Consider the following 18,201-nt stretch of genomic DNA (forward strand, 5'->3'; position numbering starts at 1 on the left):
CTCTTTATCTATACAGTATGGATCATCTGCCCAAAAAACCCCCCAGAGCCTATTAGTTATTCTTAACATGGATATATTTTACTTAGTCTTCAACTTTGAGCCTTGTCTGTATTTGTCTTATGTGACACTTAGAATCATAGAATTGTAGAATTGGAAGGGGGCGTGAGGGTCATCTAGTCTAACCCCTTGCAAAGCAGGAATCTTTCACACCCCATGGGGCTCGAACCCACAACCCTGAGATTATGAATCTCGTACTCTGCCAACTGAGCTATACAGCCTCAACTGGATTGTTCATTTCACTTACCTGTTTTATGCCTCTTTCTTGGTACATAATGTATACTGCATTTCAGTTATGGTATAGTTGCATTTTGTTTTTATTCTGTTGTTATGCCATTTTACGGAAATATATTCTGTGACGGGTGGTCTTCTATTTGTGCCCACAGTATTCTTTTGTAATAAAGCTAGAAAGAAAAAGAAAGAAAGAAAGAAAGAAAGAAAGAAAGAAAGAAAGAAAGAAAGAAAGAAGAGATGAATACTGACTTAACTAGCATTCATAAGCAAAAGCTGGGTTGCAACAATCCGTTTGCTGGCATTTGAACACCAGGATACTGTTCCAACCAGTGAGAGTGGTGTGAGGAAGAGCCGTGCTTCTGCAACTCACCCTTAGGTGCTGGTGTGCCACTGCAGCATGAGCATAAAGGTCACTGCCTAAACTGTGAACCCATTTGCATTCATCTGCCTGTGTGTTCAGACCTCACAAATGCCCATCCTTCTCCAGTGAGTATAAAAGGGTTTGTGGGTGTGGGTGTGGGTGGGTGCGTGCGCACACACACACACACACGGCAGCTTGGTGATCAGTGAATGAGAAGGTAGCCCTCTGGGTTCGCTTCCCCCGCAAAGGATGTCCTGCTTGACACCAGAATGTCCCTGGTCCTCTCCTGCCTTGTGTATGTGGCACCTTTGAAATATTTAGGATTCTGATTGTGCCATTAAAGATTAAGTCAGTGCGCAGCAAGTCACATTCTGCCTTCTGGAATCAGCACAATAAATTCCAACTGTGGAGCTGCAGAGAGATGTATCTGCAGGCAAGATGTGGTCCTACATTTCCAGTGTTAGTTGAGGTGGCTACTGAAGCAGAATTCTGATCTGACACACAGCGATGTAAATCCAGAGCAATTTTTATGATTCCACTGGGGCTGCTTTCTTGTGGCATGGAAGTATCGCAGACTTGAATCTGTTCTCCCAGAAAAGGTGCTTAATTTTGCATTTCAGGTCTCTCAGATCTTAATCTTTGTAGTAAAACATAGAATCATCGATTCAATACAGGGCACCCCATTTGTGCCAGATGTACTGACTGCTGCTTGAAAATCTATACAGCCTGCAAATTGTTTGCCCTGGATAGCTGTCACTCTGCTGCTGAGTGTTCTATCCATTTCCTATACAGGGCAAAAAGAGCATCTATCCATGTGCTAGTCTTAGAGGATCAGAGCGTAAGATCAAATGTTGAGATGTATAATTTATTTAGCTAAGCCAGCAGTGCTCAACCTGTGGTTCCCCAGATGTTGGACTACAATTCCCATCACCCCGAGCTCTGGCCTTGCTAGCTAGCGGTGATGGGAGCTGTAGTTCAACAACATCTGGGGGCCCACAGGTTGAGAAAGACTGAGCTAAGCAATCAGTGGAAACATGTATCACTCAAGAGAGATACTAGCCAGATTTACACACCTGGATATGCCACAACATGGCTTATCATGACCATGCAGTTGTTCTGGATCCTAGAAAGGAGCTTGCCCAAACTTTGCTGCCCCCCAGGTTTCTTTTGGGCAGTGGAGGGTAGCAGCTTAGGATGGTTTAGTACGGCATCCATCCAAACCCAGGATAGTGGTTAAGGTCTCTTTCTCCTTAATTACAACCTGTAACCTTAGGACAAACATTGACTACAAGTTGCAGCTAAGGAGGAGAAACCTTAACCATGATGCTGGGTTCAGAAGACACAAATGTGGCAAACCTTGGTTTAGTTGCCATGCCTCACTGGCCAGAAAAACTCAGCAGCTGCAATCTCCTCCTTGGGAACCAGCACATCCTTGCTAAGCCATGGTTTAGCTTAGCATGACATGCAAGCAGTTAGAAAGGTCCTTCTGCAGTAGATGGAGAGAGTGGACCTCACCATTATCATTAAAAAGGAAATGATAATACATTTTGGATGGGGCTAGCTTTAAATTTAGCTTTCAGAATTTGTCCCCTAAGTATATTCAGCTATAAACTGGTGTGAGGTATAGGGGAGCAGGGGCAGGTTAAATTTAAATTAGGGGAAATTGTCTTCTCTTCCTGGTTAGAAATAATGGTGCAGTTCGCAAAGTCTTGAGTCTTCCAGCTGTGTCCTGTGCTTCTATAATAATACAGCAAGCAAGATTTAATGATTGCATTGTTTAAATTGGACCGCTGGGTTTCACTGTTGTATGATGCCTAAGGTGACTTTGAACAAAGAGATAACTCACGCATTTTGTTTTTTTAAAAAGGTAGATTAAAATAAAAACAATGTAATGTGAGACACCTACAAGGGAAAGGTGATTTCTGCCATAAGCCATGAACCAGACAGGTGGTTCTTGTACAGCAAACAAGGCACAAGCAAGCAAGGCAAGAATCATGTTCCAGTAAAGGGCCCCTTCAGATGATTTGTTTATTCAGCATTCATCCTGATTTCCTCACCCCAAGTTTTTGTAGTTGTTAGATAATTTCTGGTCTTTAGTTGAGCCTTAATTCTGATTAGTTTATGGGGCTGTCATAAAACAAAATGAGCATTCATCCTGATTTGTTAGCAGGGTATTTACCTGTCTTCGTATTAATTGCCCTTCCATCCCAGATTTCAGGGCATTTCCCATCACTTTCCTAACTGCAAAAAGTCTTTGTTACACTAGGGTGACAGAACACTTTAATCCACTTCAATTGCACAAACCTAAATTTGCAGTTTGCGATTGATTCCCTTCCACAAATAGTGATAGTCCAGGGTTTACCCAAAGCAAGTCTGACAAAGCAGAGACCATGAAAGGGCATTTATTGGGGTGGTTACATGCAAAGGGGCATCTCCTGACATCCTTTCAGTTGAGCATTTACCATCATTTATTGGGGTGGTTACATGCAATTCTGCTTTCAAGACCATTGCCATCTGTAAAAGTTTCAGGGCAGTGACACTGCTTGGTTTGCAATAGGTGCATGCCCTGTCATTTCCTGCTAAAATCCTGCAAACTTTCCATACCACTAATGTTTCACGGGAGATGTGTTGTTCTGCTTTTATTGTGCCCCTCCAGGTGGCATTGGGAGGCATCGCAGAACAACTAGCATTACACCATGATGTGTGGACAGTTCAGTATAAACCCATCAATAATGTACTTTTATTGCATTAACAACAGGCTGCAGATTATACCCCCCACTGCCAAAAAACAACAACCTTGTCTGGAGGGGCCCTGGCAAAGCAATAGCATCCTAGATAGCTCCATATGGCACGCTCAGGCAGAAGCATCCAATAATGTTGCTTCAACAGCAAGCAAAACCAGACTGAGCCTTAAATATAGTTGCAGCACCATCTGGGTGTCTCCATCCATCACCGCCATCCCATAAGCTGAGCCTCTTTGTTTGGGGGGCCTGAGCTGCTGCCTCAGTCATTGGCTGCAACATTAGCATGATGGCACTGGGACTTCTGAGCTGGAGTCCCCAGGGCTGAAGGACAGCTACTCAACTTTCTCCAGTCAGAGAGTTTCAAGCCAAATGGACTTCTTTTGTACTGAAGTTTCCAGGGCAGAGGAATAACTTTTTGGGAGAAATCTCTCTTGCCCTCTGATTCCTGGCCTGGCCACACTGTGTACGGGTGTGGGTGAAACTTGCCAGGCCATGCAAGTAAGAACCTGCCCTCCTACAAGGCTTGTTTTGCTGCAGCTCTAGGGTGGGCTTCTGGCCCGTTTACACAATCAGAACAGAAATAAGGCTTTCCCCAGAACTTTACCACATTAAGCTTTAGGTTGTAAGGAAGAGAATGCACGTTGGGCTGTCTTGCGTACGCACACATTTTCCCTGCACATAAACGAACAGCATACAAGGAGAAGGCGAGGCTGACCCCTTCACCCTGACATGCTAAATTTCTGTTTGCAAGGAGAGCTACCTCAACAACAGGGAAACTTGCAAACACACTGCTGTCGCTCTGAAGCCTGGATGTGGGCAATATGTAAGAAAAATCTTACTCCCTGACTACTTGTATAAACTGAGGGTTCTTCTGGGCATAACTTGTTTTCTTTGTGACAGAAATGAAAAGCTATGTTAGGCACAAGCCAGCAATGCCATGGCAATGTCTCCACAGCACTGGTGAGAGCATGAGAACCTCAGGAAGCCTCCCTTCTTGGGACGGGGGTTGCAGGGGGGTTGCGTTGCGTTGCGGGAGGGAGAGTGAATTCTGCTCCTGCACACAGCAAACTGCTCTTTGTCTCTTTTGTTCTTCACCATGTTGTGAGCTTGCTATCTGCTTTTTCTGAATTGGCCTATGATGATGGGTTTTGCCTTAAAATATTGACTTCTTATAATACACTATTTGATAAATGAATGTTAATGTTCCTTTTAACAGCTGCCGACATTCAACTGAATTGGCAATTCACTTGCAGGAGTGGAGTTTAGTATAAGCGCTTGGCAGTGTGTGTGTGTGTGTGTGTGTGTGTGTGTACTTTTACTCAGCACTTTTCAATGTCTAAAATATTATTGGAATGGGAGACAAAGGATGAGCAAGTAAAATCCTCAATGACACATTGGGCAATAGATATTGGGCATAATGTAGGGATTATGGGAACGATTGTGGAATATGGATATACAATTTACAGCCTGTTATGGTCTAAGAGAAAATTATATGAAAATGATATATTGATGGTATCTAACACTGAGCAAATTGGCAAAAATGTATAAATCTAAATCAAATAAGTGTTGGAAATGTAAAAAGAAAGATGGTTCTTTTCATCATATGTGGTGGTCTTGTAATAGGGTTAAAGCTTACTGGGAAATGATATATAATGAATTGAAAAGGGTGTGGATGTGGGTGTAAAAACTGCTGTTTACATTTGGAATTGAGGGTGTAATGAGAGATCTGGTTTTTATTTCTAATTAGCTTAAACTGGGAGGGGGCAGCCTGCCCAGGGTGACTCCAAGAGCTGTCCAGGTCATAGTGGGGGCGGGGCGTATATTATTCCCTGTTTTTGCTCTGCTTGCAAACCGGGCAAATATTGCCAAGACACCATTAAGTCTCCAAGGTTATGTCAACCAAAATCTTTTGTGTTGCTCTTGGAATTTCTCACTTGTTTGGGGAAGTGGAGACTGTAACCACACAGTCTCTGCTGATATTCCTTCTCTCCTTCTCCCTGTCTCATGTAAGAAAAAGAGGGGGTGCTTATTTATTTTGGGGGCTGCCAGGAAAAGGGGTATCTCAAAGGCATGCTATGTTGTCTTCTGTTGTTGATTTGTGTTCCTCAGCACAGCAGTGGCCCCCTGCCATTAAGTCGATGGTTGAAACGGGGACTCCTTGAGAGGTAGAAAAAGAGGGAGCAGGACCAAGTTCACAGCGCTTGAGACACGCTGCACCATCTGACATGTGAGGATTCAATTCTGTTGCTTCCCCACCCTTTTCTGCTCACAAACACGGGCTGAGTGGAGAATTGAGAAGCAGATTTCAAATTCTCCTGCCAGATTATGGATAATTCATCACTTTTTGCTGGGGCTCCTAGGCATTCCTCTCCACATATCTGTGTAATATTCGACTTGGAAAATAGAGCTGCAAGTCAGGGACACAGAGCTATACCAGCAGTCTTTGGAGAAGCCTTCTGGTTGTTCAGTCACCTGAGCTTGCAGCCCCAAGAGCCCATCTACTCAGCATTATGATACTTCCGTGGCTGCTTCTTAGACCTTCCTGGAATTTTTGCTCCTCCCAAATGTCCAAGGGATAGGAGGTCTCTTGGGATCACCAGGAGATTCCACAACCATTGCAACCACTGGAAGAAGATTCCTTGTTCACCATAACAAACCATGGTTAGGAAGGAGCAGGTAATGGTACAGGTATGTCCTAGTAAGCAAAGAGGAGGAATGGCAAAAGAGGACACCTCTCAGTAAGTCATCAGAATCAATGGCTGGAGAGAACTCTAATTTTGGATTCAACAGTCAAATAAGATTTTCCTCGAAAAGGGGCGAAACCATTAGGTTAAGCTTGGTGTCATGTAGACAGTCCCCTAAACTTGCACATGTAAAGGCCACAGGCAAATAACTCTTAATAAAATATCGTATCTCTTAGAGGGTGAGTTGTACTGATGAGCAGGCCCTGAAAGGGGTTATCTCGAGGAAGAAGCCACTCTGGAGTTCAGAAGCTGGACAGCTCCCTTGTTAGGAAATCTGCCGCAGTTTTAGATTTGAAATTTTGCTGTCAAATGTGCTTCCCAGGTGCTGAATACTTGTTCACTCGGTCACTTCAGTTTAGGCTAGTTCTTTGATATTGATTTCTGTTATCCCCTGGGGAGGAAGTTGGGTGGTGCCTGCTGCAGTCTCTTGAAGAACGGAAAATATTATCAAACCCTACATTTATGAAATCATTGCATTTTTATAAGCCGCCTTTGTTGGAAGGGGCCCAAGGCAATTTGCAGTTTTGAACAGTGAAAGCAATGAACGAAAAATATAGAACAGATAAACCTGGCTCCTTCATGAGCTAATGGCCTGTGTTTCTTCCTTCCAGGTATGTGGGTATGGGTGTACACACACACACACACACACACACACACACACACACCTTCCTTAAGTGGCTCCAGGGGAGATTAGGGAAGTGACTGTCGCAACAGTTTTCTCAGCCCGATCATACTCCCTGCCCTGGGTTCCTTCTTTTCGTTAAAAGGTAATGTGATATTACCACTAAAGTGAGTATTTTGCAAGCAGTCAGTCAATCTGGCTTCTCTTCCACGAGAAAGAGGTTGTTTAGGGGGCATTTTCGCAGTTAAGCTTCCCACTGACGAAAAACAAGTGGAATTATTTTTAGCTGCATATTTTAACACTAGCTAAGGGCCTGTCAGTGTGACAGGCCAGGAGTGTAATTGAACCTCCCTCCTGATGGTCCTGCATGCCTTTCCTAGAGCCATCACAACATCTTGTGGCAATTAATTGTGTAAGTTAATTATTTGTTGTGCGAATAAGTGTTTTCATCTTGTTTGCCCCAAGCCTTTGTTCCTGGTTCTAACTTGTCCTTCATTTTGTATGCAGGCAAGGCTTCCTTTCTAAAATTAATAGGCAGTCTTGCCAGAATAAGTATGACAGTACAAAGCCCTGGACATTTCTCCTCAGACTTGGTTTATTTTTCTCTCAAGTGTCCTGGAAAAAGTTCTCCGGCTGAAAGAGAATAAGAGTAAGGATTAGCCTATGCCCTTTCAGAAATACGATGAGCTTCTCCGTGTATGTTTTTCTAGATTTGGACACCTCGAATCATTCCCTAAAGGCACAGGGGAGCTAGAATTTTCATCTCCCAATCTGAAAGAGTAGCTTTAATGCTGCTTTGAAGTTGGAAAAGTGGCCTAGAAATAATTTAAATTCATAGCTAAACGCTTTGGGGGAAAAATCAATAAAAGCAGCTCCTCCTGTCACAACATCAGCCTCTGCCACAGAGCTTTCCTATTTAGTCAACCCAAAAGCTGTACGCATAAACAGGTGGGGACTTGCATAAAGTTCACAAATGGAGAGGGGAGGGTGTGCGTGTCTCTGTGTGCATGTGATAACTTCTCTTTGTCCCTTTCCCTTTCACTCTTTCACATATGTATTCATGCCGCTCATATCCATATACGCCCTTCTCTCGCACACCATTCAGCGTAGCTCTCATAAACAAGTAGTATTTTGCTCCGTCTGCTTACCAACACTTTGTTCTTGTTGCCTACACTCTTTTTCTGCCGAAATCCTTCCCACAAACAACGCAGTGACCCATCTGTCTCTAGACTCTGTGGGCTGACCAAATAAACACATGAGTCGTGCGAATGTTCGTAAACATTCCGTGACACTTCAGCCGCTGAGCCAATGACTAAGGCTGGGGACTCATTTCAAGAACAGAAGCCAATGTCCTTATAGCCAATCACTGTAGAGGTTCTGCAGGCTGCAGCTTGTGTTCAGCTTTCTTTTGTCAGATTTGAAGGGGGTGGCAGAAAATTAGGAAAACAGCTATGTTTTCTGCGAGCGTTCATATTCTGTACCTCATTAGTCTCTTTGCCCCCCGCCCAACCATAGCATGTGTCTTTAAAAGATATCCAAAGCTATGTTTGACCTCAAACAGATATCTAGACTGGGGCTGGTAGTAGCTGTAGTTGCTCTTGTTGTTGCTGTTGTTTTTACACAGCAGCAACAGCAACAACAATGCCCTATGACCATCATTTCACAGTCGTGCTCTCAAACATAACATTGCAGTAGTAATACTGCCAGATTGAAGTTATATCTGTCTCTGTGTGTTTGCTAAGAAGCAGCTCTACTTCTCTGCAGAGAGCTGCACATGTGAAAAAGGAGAGCAAAGAATCCAGCGCACATCCAATTTCCTCCTCTTCCTTGCAAGTAGCATGCTTGTTTCCCTCATGCCACTTGTGCCGGTGGCCCTGTGGACACAGTCAATAAGGAGCTGCTGGTGTCCTCTTGCATCCCCTCTGGCCTAATGACAACCTCTGGCAGCGAGCCAGGACTTTGCACAGAGGACACGGAGCGCATTGGAGGAGTTGGCGAGGCTTCTTCTCTGGTCTGCTTTGGAAACTGTCAGGCAATTGTGGATCTGGCTTTAAGAAGAAATAAGGACCCCTCTCACTCCTCCTATGCTCCCTCTCCCTCCCTCCCCTTTTCTTTCTTTCCCTCCTGACAATCCCTCCCTTTCTCAGTGGTGCAAAGGATTTCTTTTTTTTCCAGAAAGCAGTGTCTCTGAGGAAGAGGGAGCGAAAGCGAGAAAGGGACAGGCTGCTTCCAGGATTCTGCTCGAGCCAAGATGGGAATGTAGTCTGTGGCATTTCACAGCGCAGCTTCTCAAATGAAACTAGAAGCATAGAATATTTGCTACAAAAGAAGAAAGAAGAGAATTGTACATCTCCCCACCTCCTGGGATCGCACAGGAAACTGTGAGGTTGTCTTTTCACTTAGTCAGTGCTGCACATTGTTTTGATATTTCTCCTTAGCCTCATCCCCCTCTCTCCCTCCCTTCTTTTAACTTCCAACTCCCATCTTTATTTCCACCCATCCCACACCCTTCTCTGGGCTAGAGGGTTTTGCTTTGACTGTGGGGTTTGCGCCGGAGAAAACTAGTGAGGAGGGGCTGAAGTATCTCTTCTCCGCTGGAAGTGGTAGACGGCGATTTGTGCTGGTTACTTGAGCTTTTAACTGGGAATTTTTGAATTCCCTTCTTTGGATTGTCTGTCTGGACAAAAGAAGATTTTTCTCCTTTGGGGAAGTCAGTCAGAGAATAAGAGAGACGAGACCGTTTCCATGATGAGCTGGGGTGGTTTGCAGATGGAACGGGGTTATATTTTTGGATTCTGTTGCCTAGTTCTCTTGGATCCAGGACAGGTTTGGACTGGGAATCCCAGTACCCAGAAACCTGAACCAGAAGCGCAAATTGAAGTCAACAGCAACACCAGCTTTGGCCCCACTTCGGAGGACACTGCTGTGGCCACCACTGAGGCCATACTTGGGGGCGATCGGTGCCTTGGTTATTATGATGTCATGGGTCAGTGGGACCCACCCTTTAACTGCAATTCTGGGATCTACAAGTTTTGCTGTGGGACCTGTGGGTATCGCTTCTGTTGCCAGTTCACAACTGGGCGACTGGACCAAAGTGGCTGTACCAATTATGACAGGCCAGAATGGATCAACACAGGCCAACCACCACCTCAGGTGGACGAGACCCCCGAGAATCCCACACGGGACAAGACCAACATGATTGTATACATCATCTGTGGTGTGGTGGCCATCATGGTGCTGGTAGGCATCTTTACAAAGTTGGGACTGGAGAAATCACAGAGCCCTCAGGCAGAGATGACCATGTCCAGGTAAGACACCCCCCCCCAAAAAAAAACCCCATATCTCTGTCTGTTATACATTCTGTGTCTCCTTTTGACTTTTTCTTTGCAGTGAATTTTGATAAACAACATGTCCAACTGCCTCCTGTAGCTCTGTCACCTCCTTTGAGGCTGACACTGAGGTCTACAAAGTCAACCAACATCTTTTCCTCTTCTCATCTCCTCACTCTGCCCCACACATACAACCTTCTTTGTCTTTAGGTCTAAGTCCTCAGAAGACAAAGAGAGGGAATGATACGGCTCAGGTGAATAATAAAGGAATTGTGCAAATGGGTGGGAATGAGAAGTTCAAGTAGGTGAAGCTTAGCAAAGAATGTTTCTTGAGAGTAAGAACTGTTAATTTTACTTAAGAGGATGAAACCTAAGAGGCTAATTTCAAAAGAAAATGTAAGTTGTTATAAAATGTGGAGAGTGGGAGGGAGGGAGGGAGATATACTGTGAAGAGAATAATAAAGGTGTTAAGATTAGCCCGGGCAGGCAGGTACACTTCATGCTTGGCTGAAGCAAGGCTGAAAGTAAAGTTGGTGATATCTTCATGTGTTGAGAGAGAAAGAAAGAGAGGGGTGTGTGTGTGTGCATAATGGACCTCAGTATCTCAGAATATATTATTTCTTTTCCCCCAGGGACCCTGTTTTTAAAGCAAGGCTGTGGAACTTTGTGGAACTTTATATGCAGTTTTGTGTTTGTGTTTGTGCGTGCGTTTGAGGAGGGGGTGAGGAACACTGGTGCCTAGCACGCAGACACATGCTTGCAGCTGCCCTTGCACCCCGTGCCAGCACAGTGCAGAGGGATTAAAAGGCAAGCGGCGCGCAACACTGTAGAAAGCTAGGATATTCAAAAGCGACACCTCTCCAACTTTGTTATTGCTCAAGGAAAAGCAGCCCGGAATGCCGCTGCGGTATGTGCGATGAAAACAAGTTCAAAGCCATGCGGGGCGGGGGGGGGGGGGTGTCGGTGGAGATTGGAAGCGGGTATTGGCGGTGAAGCGTCTCCTGCTGGGACCAACCCTTTGCCTCCTCTCACTTTGCAGCTGCCATCTCTAAAGCAAAGCAACTGAACTCGGCAATTAATTGTAGGTTGTCTGGTGGCGTTTCCTATCTGCATCTCTTGCGCGCGCACACAAGCATTCTCCCATAGTGTGCATTCCATTGTTTTGCTCTCCTTCGCTTCTTTCTCTCGCTGCGCTTCCCTTCCTCCGGTTTCATTCTCTCCCTGTGTTACAAGCCCAGTTGTGAACTGTCCTCTTTTCCATTCCCCTCAACTTCTGTGCCTCCCCGCTCTCTTGATTCTCCTGTCAGCCCTTTCTGCCAGGGGCCTCTCTCTCTCTCCCTCTCTCTCTCTCTCCCACCCACCCGTCCCCCAGAAGCTATAGAGGAAGAAGGATTAAGCCTCTTATCAGAGGCGAAGTTGTTCCTCCCAAGGCTATGTAGCACTTGTAGGTCACGAGTCATGGCTCCTACAACACACATAGCAACATGCGCGGTCGTTTTGTCAGTTGTTGTGGGAAGGGAATGTGGGGGCTCAGGGATGATGACATACAGCGTGGAAGAGCCGGGGAGGGGAGGAAGGGGGCAGGGAAGCAGTGCCACGCTGGGTGCCAGCTCTTTGTAATGCTAGCGCTTGATCTGCTTCTGTGCCAGGACTGCAATCTTTTTACCTGATGTGTAGCAACAGCAAAGAAGATGGGCAGCCAAGGGGGCTATCTCCCCAGTCAGCGACTCTCTGCTTGTGCTTGGCATCGAGGGAGGTGTCGAGGCAACTGTGTGTCCCCTTCTCATGGGCATAATAAGCATCCTGGGCAAATGGCCCTGGAGCATCTCTCTCAGCCCAAATCCAATGATCAGCTGCTCCTCTGACTACCACTGGGCAGCAAGGCAGGCAAAGTCCAAGCCAGAGCACCGCACCAGAATCAAGGATCTGATGAAGGTCTCCACCTCTGTGTATGGGAGGCTGCCAGGGATGATGGCCCATCCAGTGTAGTGCCACAGAAACGGTCTCAGTTCAGGAGCACCCAACAGCCTGCATGAGGCACGATCACAAAAGTAGCCAAATGGGCTTTTCTAATTGCCATGCTGTGAACTATTTCCAGGCAGCTATGTGACTCTGGTGGCAAGATCCCCCACCTGCCCATGGAAAGGATCAAGTTCTAGAATGACAGAGTCAAGGATCCAGGGAAGCTGAACTTTGGGTTTCATGCCAGATTTGCAGAGCAGGGTAGAGATACCAAATTCTATCACACAAATGTCATTTCCCCAGGCTTCTCTTTGTTTCTGGCAGTGCAAAATATTGAAGTGTTTCTAATGACACCAGAGGTATGTAAACAACCTAACAGGCCAATGGAATCAGACCCAAGTCTATCTGTTCTGTTTCCAGCAGTGGACAGCCAGACATTTCTGGGAAGCTTACAAGCAACTCCCCAAAGCAATGGCCTGCCCCCTTCTGTCCCTAGATTTTGGTATTGCCTCTAACCATGGAGGTTCCACCATAGGATGTCTAACAGCCATAGAGAGCTAGTTCCCTCCCCATTAATGTAGGGGTGTCCACATCCTCCTTATCTTTTCCATCACATATCACGTTTGAAACTATGGGTGCCTTAACTTGCTATAACTTCAGGAAGACTGAAATTTGGTAATGCCGTCCCAAAGTTCAAGTGTTTCATAGGATGGTTATGTGACACATTTTATAGATCTAAAAAGAATAAATAGGGGAGAAATTAAATTCTTCCCTGTGCTAACAATTTAGCTAAATATGGTTGTATGTGTGCATGAACACATCCAAATACTTTATGCCCACTTTAAATCATCCCATCAATGCTCTTCTCTATGACAGCGCAGTGACGTGGTTCCAAGTGGCATCATATACATGGCCGATCAGGCACAGCTGTGTTGTAATGCCTGTCAACTGCAATGCCAGCATAATGGCTTGCTTCAATAGGGTCTGGGGTTTTGCTAGCAGTGGTTGGTTCTGTGATGGCCAAAGTGCCTTTATGATTGTAAGTGTGTTGCCTCCCCAATTCACCTCCCTCTGACCACTTCCATGCTCCTCTCCTATTGCTACGCTGCGCAACAGCTTTGAAACTCACCAACATACCACATCTGGTAATGACGCACATTACTGGCACAATAGCACAAACCCATCTGCTACATGAATAAGCAGCTTTGGGAAATGTGGTTAATAAAGCAGTGCTAAGTAAATAAAAGAAAAGAAAATTTCATTAAGAAAATAAAATAAAAACAGGATCTGCAATGCAGGGTACAACTGCAGTGTCCTTGTGAATTTGGTTGTTCGGCCTCTGCTTAAACATCTTCTGCCCACCACCTCTCAAGGCATTCTGTTCCACTGACCTCCCTGCAAGGAAGTGTCTTCTAACGTTTAGCCAAAATCTGCTTCCCTGCAAATTTACACCTATTTTTTCTAGCCTTCCTCTTGCAAGCAACAAATGATTGTTTGGGAGCAAGGGAGAATAGAACTAAAATAGGGCTCATCCAGACTTCCCTTTGCCCCACCACTTTCCCTCAGAGGGAAACCTGATCTTTAGCAACTGAGTTTTCTCCAGACTGGTGTTTGCTAAAGAGAGGGCTTTCCCTTGGAAAGGAGTAGAGCAAGGGGAAAGCTGCTTGTCCCTGTGCCTAGAAATCATGGGTCAAGGGGGAAACCGCTGAGACCAAGGCTTCCTAAGCACGGGGCAAGCAGAAGGGTGGACGAGCCTGTACTGTTAAACTAGAAGGGCCACAATGCAAACTTCTAGCATATACAGTAGATCACCAAAAGCAACTGGTTTTTCATTTTCTTAGGACAAAACAAACACAGTGAATTATAATTTACTAGTCCAGCTCCCTTTGGCTATATAAGTTTTTGCGGTGGTGGGCCAATATAGTTATTGCAAACAGGCCTTGATTTCAAAAGTTTAAATTAGCATGTGTAACTTAATGTTAAATTATAGCCAAAGTCAAGTGAGTTCTGCTTTGGATGAACAGCCAAACTTGGGAATTAAAAAGAAAAAAGAAATCTTTCTATGCTTGGCAAAATTACTGCATCTTGATGCAATTGTTCCGCTGTGCCCTTGATAGCAAATAAAAAGCATTGATTTTGGATATGGTTCCTCAATTTTGAATGCAGGTAAATATGACTGAAAATTGGGATCTTTGCTGAGCAGCCACTGCTGAGCAAATTTCTGTTTGTTCGGCTGACAAGAGGAACTTTAGATTAAAGGGGCCAGCCAACCTGTGCCCAAGAAGCAATTGCTTTGCTCAAACGTCTCTTGTGCTTTTTCTCTGTTAACTGCACCTCCTTCTCTGCCTCATGGCTAGAACCAGGCTGATCTTCTCCTGACCATCATGTTCTTCCTGGGTGCTTTGGGATGCAACTCATCGTGTCCCTCACTTTTATTAACATGATACTTACTGTATTTTTATTTTAAGATTATTGTAAGCCAATGTATTTGCAGGGCGGGTTATAAATCTAAGTCATACGTAAATGCATGCATAAGTTCATCAGTCACTAACGAGGCAGGTGACCCTGCAACTCATCTGGGAAACAGAACAAGGGATGTTTAAATAGGCACTTGTCCTCTAGCCCAAAGGAAACTATAGATGCTACCATCAAGCTGCTTCTGGAATCTACAGAGGTCATTGCAGGAACTGTGAACTGGAACAAAATGTGTTGCCAAAACTAGGGAAGTCATAATCAGAAGAGGAAGAGACAGATTTTGGTATCTATAGAGACAGATGCTAGGGATGAAGTCTGCCTAGAGGCCAGGTGTGCTGGCAGAGGTGGCAGGAGAAAAGAGCACAGAAATAGCACCATCACAGTCAACACAGGTGTCACTGTTTCATCTTGCTTAAGTTAATGCTCTTGTTTTACTATTTCATCAAGTCAAATCTGTGCACGGCAATATTTCCTGGAGCAAGGTGTTAATAATTCCTGCTAGAGTGAGAACGTTTCGAAATCGGTCCCATGCAAGCTTCCTAAATATCCAGCCCCAGTTTTGCATCTTTTCTGACCTTTGATAATCACTCTATCCTCCATAGTACAGCGATTGTACAGGCAGCACTTTATCACTTGACTAACTTTGCTAGATGGGTAACTGGGAGCAACACTGGTCCTAAAGGATCTACACTGGCTCCCATTGCACTTCTGAGCACAATTCAAAGTGTTGGTGCTGACCTTTAAAGCCCTAAATGGCCTTGGCCCTGTATACCCAAAGGAGCGTCTCCACCCTCCATCATTCAGCCTGGACACTGAGGTCCTGGTCCATGGGTCTTCTGGCGGTTCCCTCACTGCAAGAAGTGAAGCTACAGGGAACTAGACAGAGGGCCTTCTCAGTAGTGGCACCCACCCTGTGGAATGCCCTCCCATCAGATGACAAGGAGATGAGAAGCTATACAACTTTTACACCTGAAGGCAGCCTTGGAGGGGCCATAGAGAGGCAGCAGAAAGCTTCCTCAGGACAGGCACTGGCTCATCCCCCTCCCCAAGCTTGGCAGCAGCTGCACTAGTGGAGGAAATAAGGATGTTCCCCATGCCCTCCAAGTGCACCAATTTCCCAGGGACATTCACAAACTTACAAAAGCCGCCCCAGCTTCTGATATGATCTCAGACAGTGAACAGCTCTCCAGGGCCTAAAGCAGGCATCTTTTCATCAGCTGCCATCTGATCATTTCCTCTGGCGATGCCAAAGACTGAACCTGAGACCGCCTTCATACAAGGCAGGGGAAAGGAGTCTTTTTCACCTTGAGGGCCACAGTCCCTTCTGGGAGCCACAGGCCAAAGTGGGTGGAGCAATGGGTGTAAATTTTACCTTTGTACAGTAGATTAGTTTCCACAGTCACTCACTCACACACAATTCTCTCTGCAGACAAACAAGAGGCATTATCAGAGTTCATGAGCACATTCCAGCCAGGCTAAAACCCTCAAGGCTGGTACAAAGCCAGGTGGTGAGGGTGTGGCCTGGTGAGAGGAAGTGTAGCTTGAGGAGAATTTTGAGGGGCAGATGGAGAAGTCCAGAGGGCCCCAACTTGGCCCATGAGCCTGAGGTTCCCTGCCCCAGTGGCGTAGCATGGGGGGTGCAGGGGGGGGGCTGGCCGCACCGGGCACAACATCTGGGGGTTAGGGTTAGGGGGCGCAAATCCACTGGTTAGGGGGCACAAATGCACGGGTTAGGAGGCGCAAATTACTTGCCTTGCCCCGGGTGCTGACAAGAAGAAGAAGAAGAAGAGATGAGTTTGGATTTGATATCCCGCCTTTCACTCCCCTTCAGGAGTCTCAAAGCGGCTAACATTCTCCTTTCCCTTCCTCCCCCACAACAAACACTCTGTGAGGTGAGTGGGGCTGAGAGACTTCACAGAAGTGTGACTGGCCCAAGGTCACCCAGCAGCTGCATGTGGAGGAGCGGAGACGCGAACCCGGCTCCCCAGATTACGTGACTACCGCTCTTAACCACTACACCATACTGGCTCTCCCACGCTACGCCACTGCCCTGCCCCAGATTAATTGCTGTGCCCCTGAGTCCTTCCCCAGCAGCTCTCAAAGATACTAATAAGGCTGCTGGAATGGACAGGAAATGTAAACGCTCTGGGAATTTGGTAACTTATTGCCTCTGTGAGTGTCTGATCAGTGAGGTTCCTGCTCTAGTCTGCGGATTGTCTGCTAGGGAAACAAGTTTGGCAATAAATCCATGTTATATTTGTGGGTGAGTAGGGACTTGAGGGTGAGTTGAATGAAATAAAAAAGCTACGAGAAATTGTTTACTAGGGCAAAGAGACTGATCTAGGAAACTGCTGCAAATTACAGCATGGACAACAAATTTATGTTTGGGGCTTGGCCTCCACATGCTTGGACACAGTTTATGAAACTGAGTGGTGGATACGCCTTTCAGCTACACGTTCCCTGGGAATAAAGCCCACCGAAATCGATAGGATTTACTTATGAGTAGACATGGCTAGGATGTACTGAGAGTCACACAGCCAATATATGGCATGAAGAAAAGAAGTGGGGCTTGTGCATATGAATCGGCCCTTATTAGTGCCTAAGCCTATATAGTGTAAGTGAGCAAACAATTACACGAGACAGTATTCATACTAATTTTAAACATGGCGTTTTGGTTTATTTAATTTTGTGAGCTGCTTTGGGCCCATCTTTGATGGAGAAAAGTGGAATAAGCTGTTAAAATAATTGAATGCATTAAAATAAAATAATAAGATGTTGAATTCCACCCAGAGCAAACTGAAAAGAGGTCAGCCATGCTCATTCCAGCCTGTTCCCTGGGCCATCAGCAAGAATAATTCTGCATAAATATTGGAAATAACTTAGGGTGAAATCCAAAGGCGTCTACCCTGCCCATCATCCATCAGCAGAATGGGCACAAATGGTGGAACTGATTACTATTCCCCTAATCCCTTGTTCCCCCCAAAATCTGCTCTGGCAGGTTGGAGATTCCTCCAGATCAGATGGGGGAGAAATGGAAAGGGAGGTCCTCTCTGCTTGCACAGGATGGGATGTCACCCCATAACACAATGATGTGTATATGTATTGGGCCATTTCAATAACTAATGTACGTAGAAAATATAGACCAAGAATAAAGACTTGTAAAAATTATTCTCTGTTTGATAAGAGTACAATCAGGGACTATTAGAAATAATTAAATGCGAAGGAAGGGAGTTTTTGGTGGTATCAGACCGGGGCACAAAAAGCAAGAGGAGGAAGTGAAGAAAATGTGAACAAAGGGATTTCTATTTATTTTCTTAAAAAGAGGCAGGCAAAGTACTGGCTCTGGGAAAGCATTTTAAAATAACCCGTTGATTACAGTAATTGCAAAAAGGACCATATGCTGTGGAAACAGGTTGTGTGAATTGGCCCCAGTGGACATGTAACACTTCTCTGGTGCTGTTCGTGCAATTTCTGGTGTTAAGACTAGAAGCGGCACTTCATTAGGAAGTTTATCAATTAACTGAGATCTCAATTTACACTTAAGGCTCAGTGCAGAAATGTTGGCTCGCAAAATGTACATCCTGTCCAAGAAGTCTATATTTTTATTTTTATTTTATGTCAACGACAAAAAAAGTGCCATTTTGGAATGCCAGTGAGCATGGGCAGAGGTCTA

General features: G+C 45.3%; 1 protein-coding gene across 1 annotated transcript in view; it reads left to right on the plus strand.

Annotated features, from left to right (window-relative positions):
• The first annotated feature begins 8,266 nt into the window (after positions 1-8,266).
• The window catches only part of SHISA8 (shisa family member 8), a 28,347-nt gene continuing 18,412 nt past the window's right edge, over positions 8,267-18,201 (plus strand). The window contains exon 1 of the mRNA XM_083400390.1: positions 8,267-10,070. Coding sequence (XP_083256516.1) covers positions 9,508-10,070 — 563 coding nt within the window. The 5' untranslated portion in view covers positions 8,267-9,507. The remainder of the gene's footprint in view (positions 10,071-18,201) is intronic.

The sequence above is a fragment of the Podarcis tiliguerta genome (assembly GCF_965153285.1).
Source record: "Podarcis tiliguerta genome assembly, chromosome: 10".
In the NCBI taxonomy this organism is placed as follows: domain Eukaryota; kingdom Metazoa; phylum Chordata; class Lepidosauria; order Squamata; family Lacertidae; genus Podarcis; species Podarcis tiliguerta.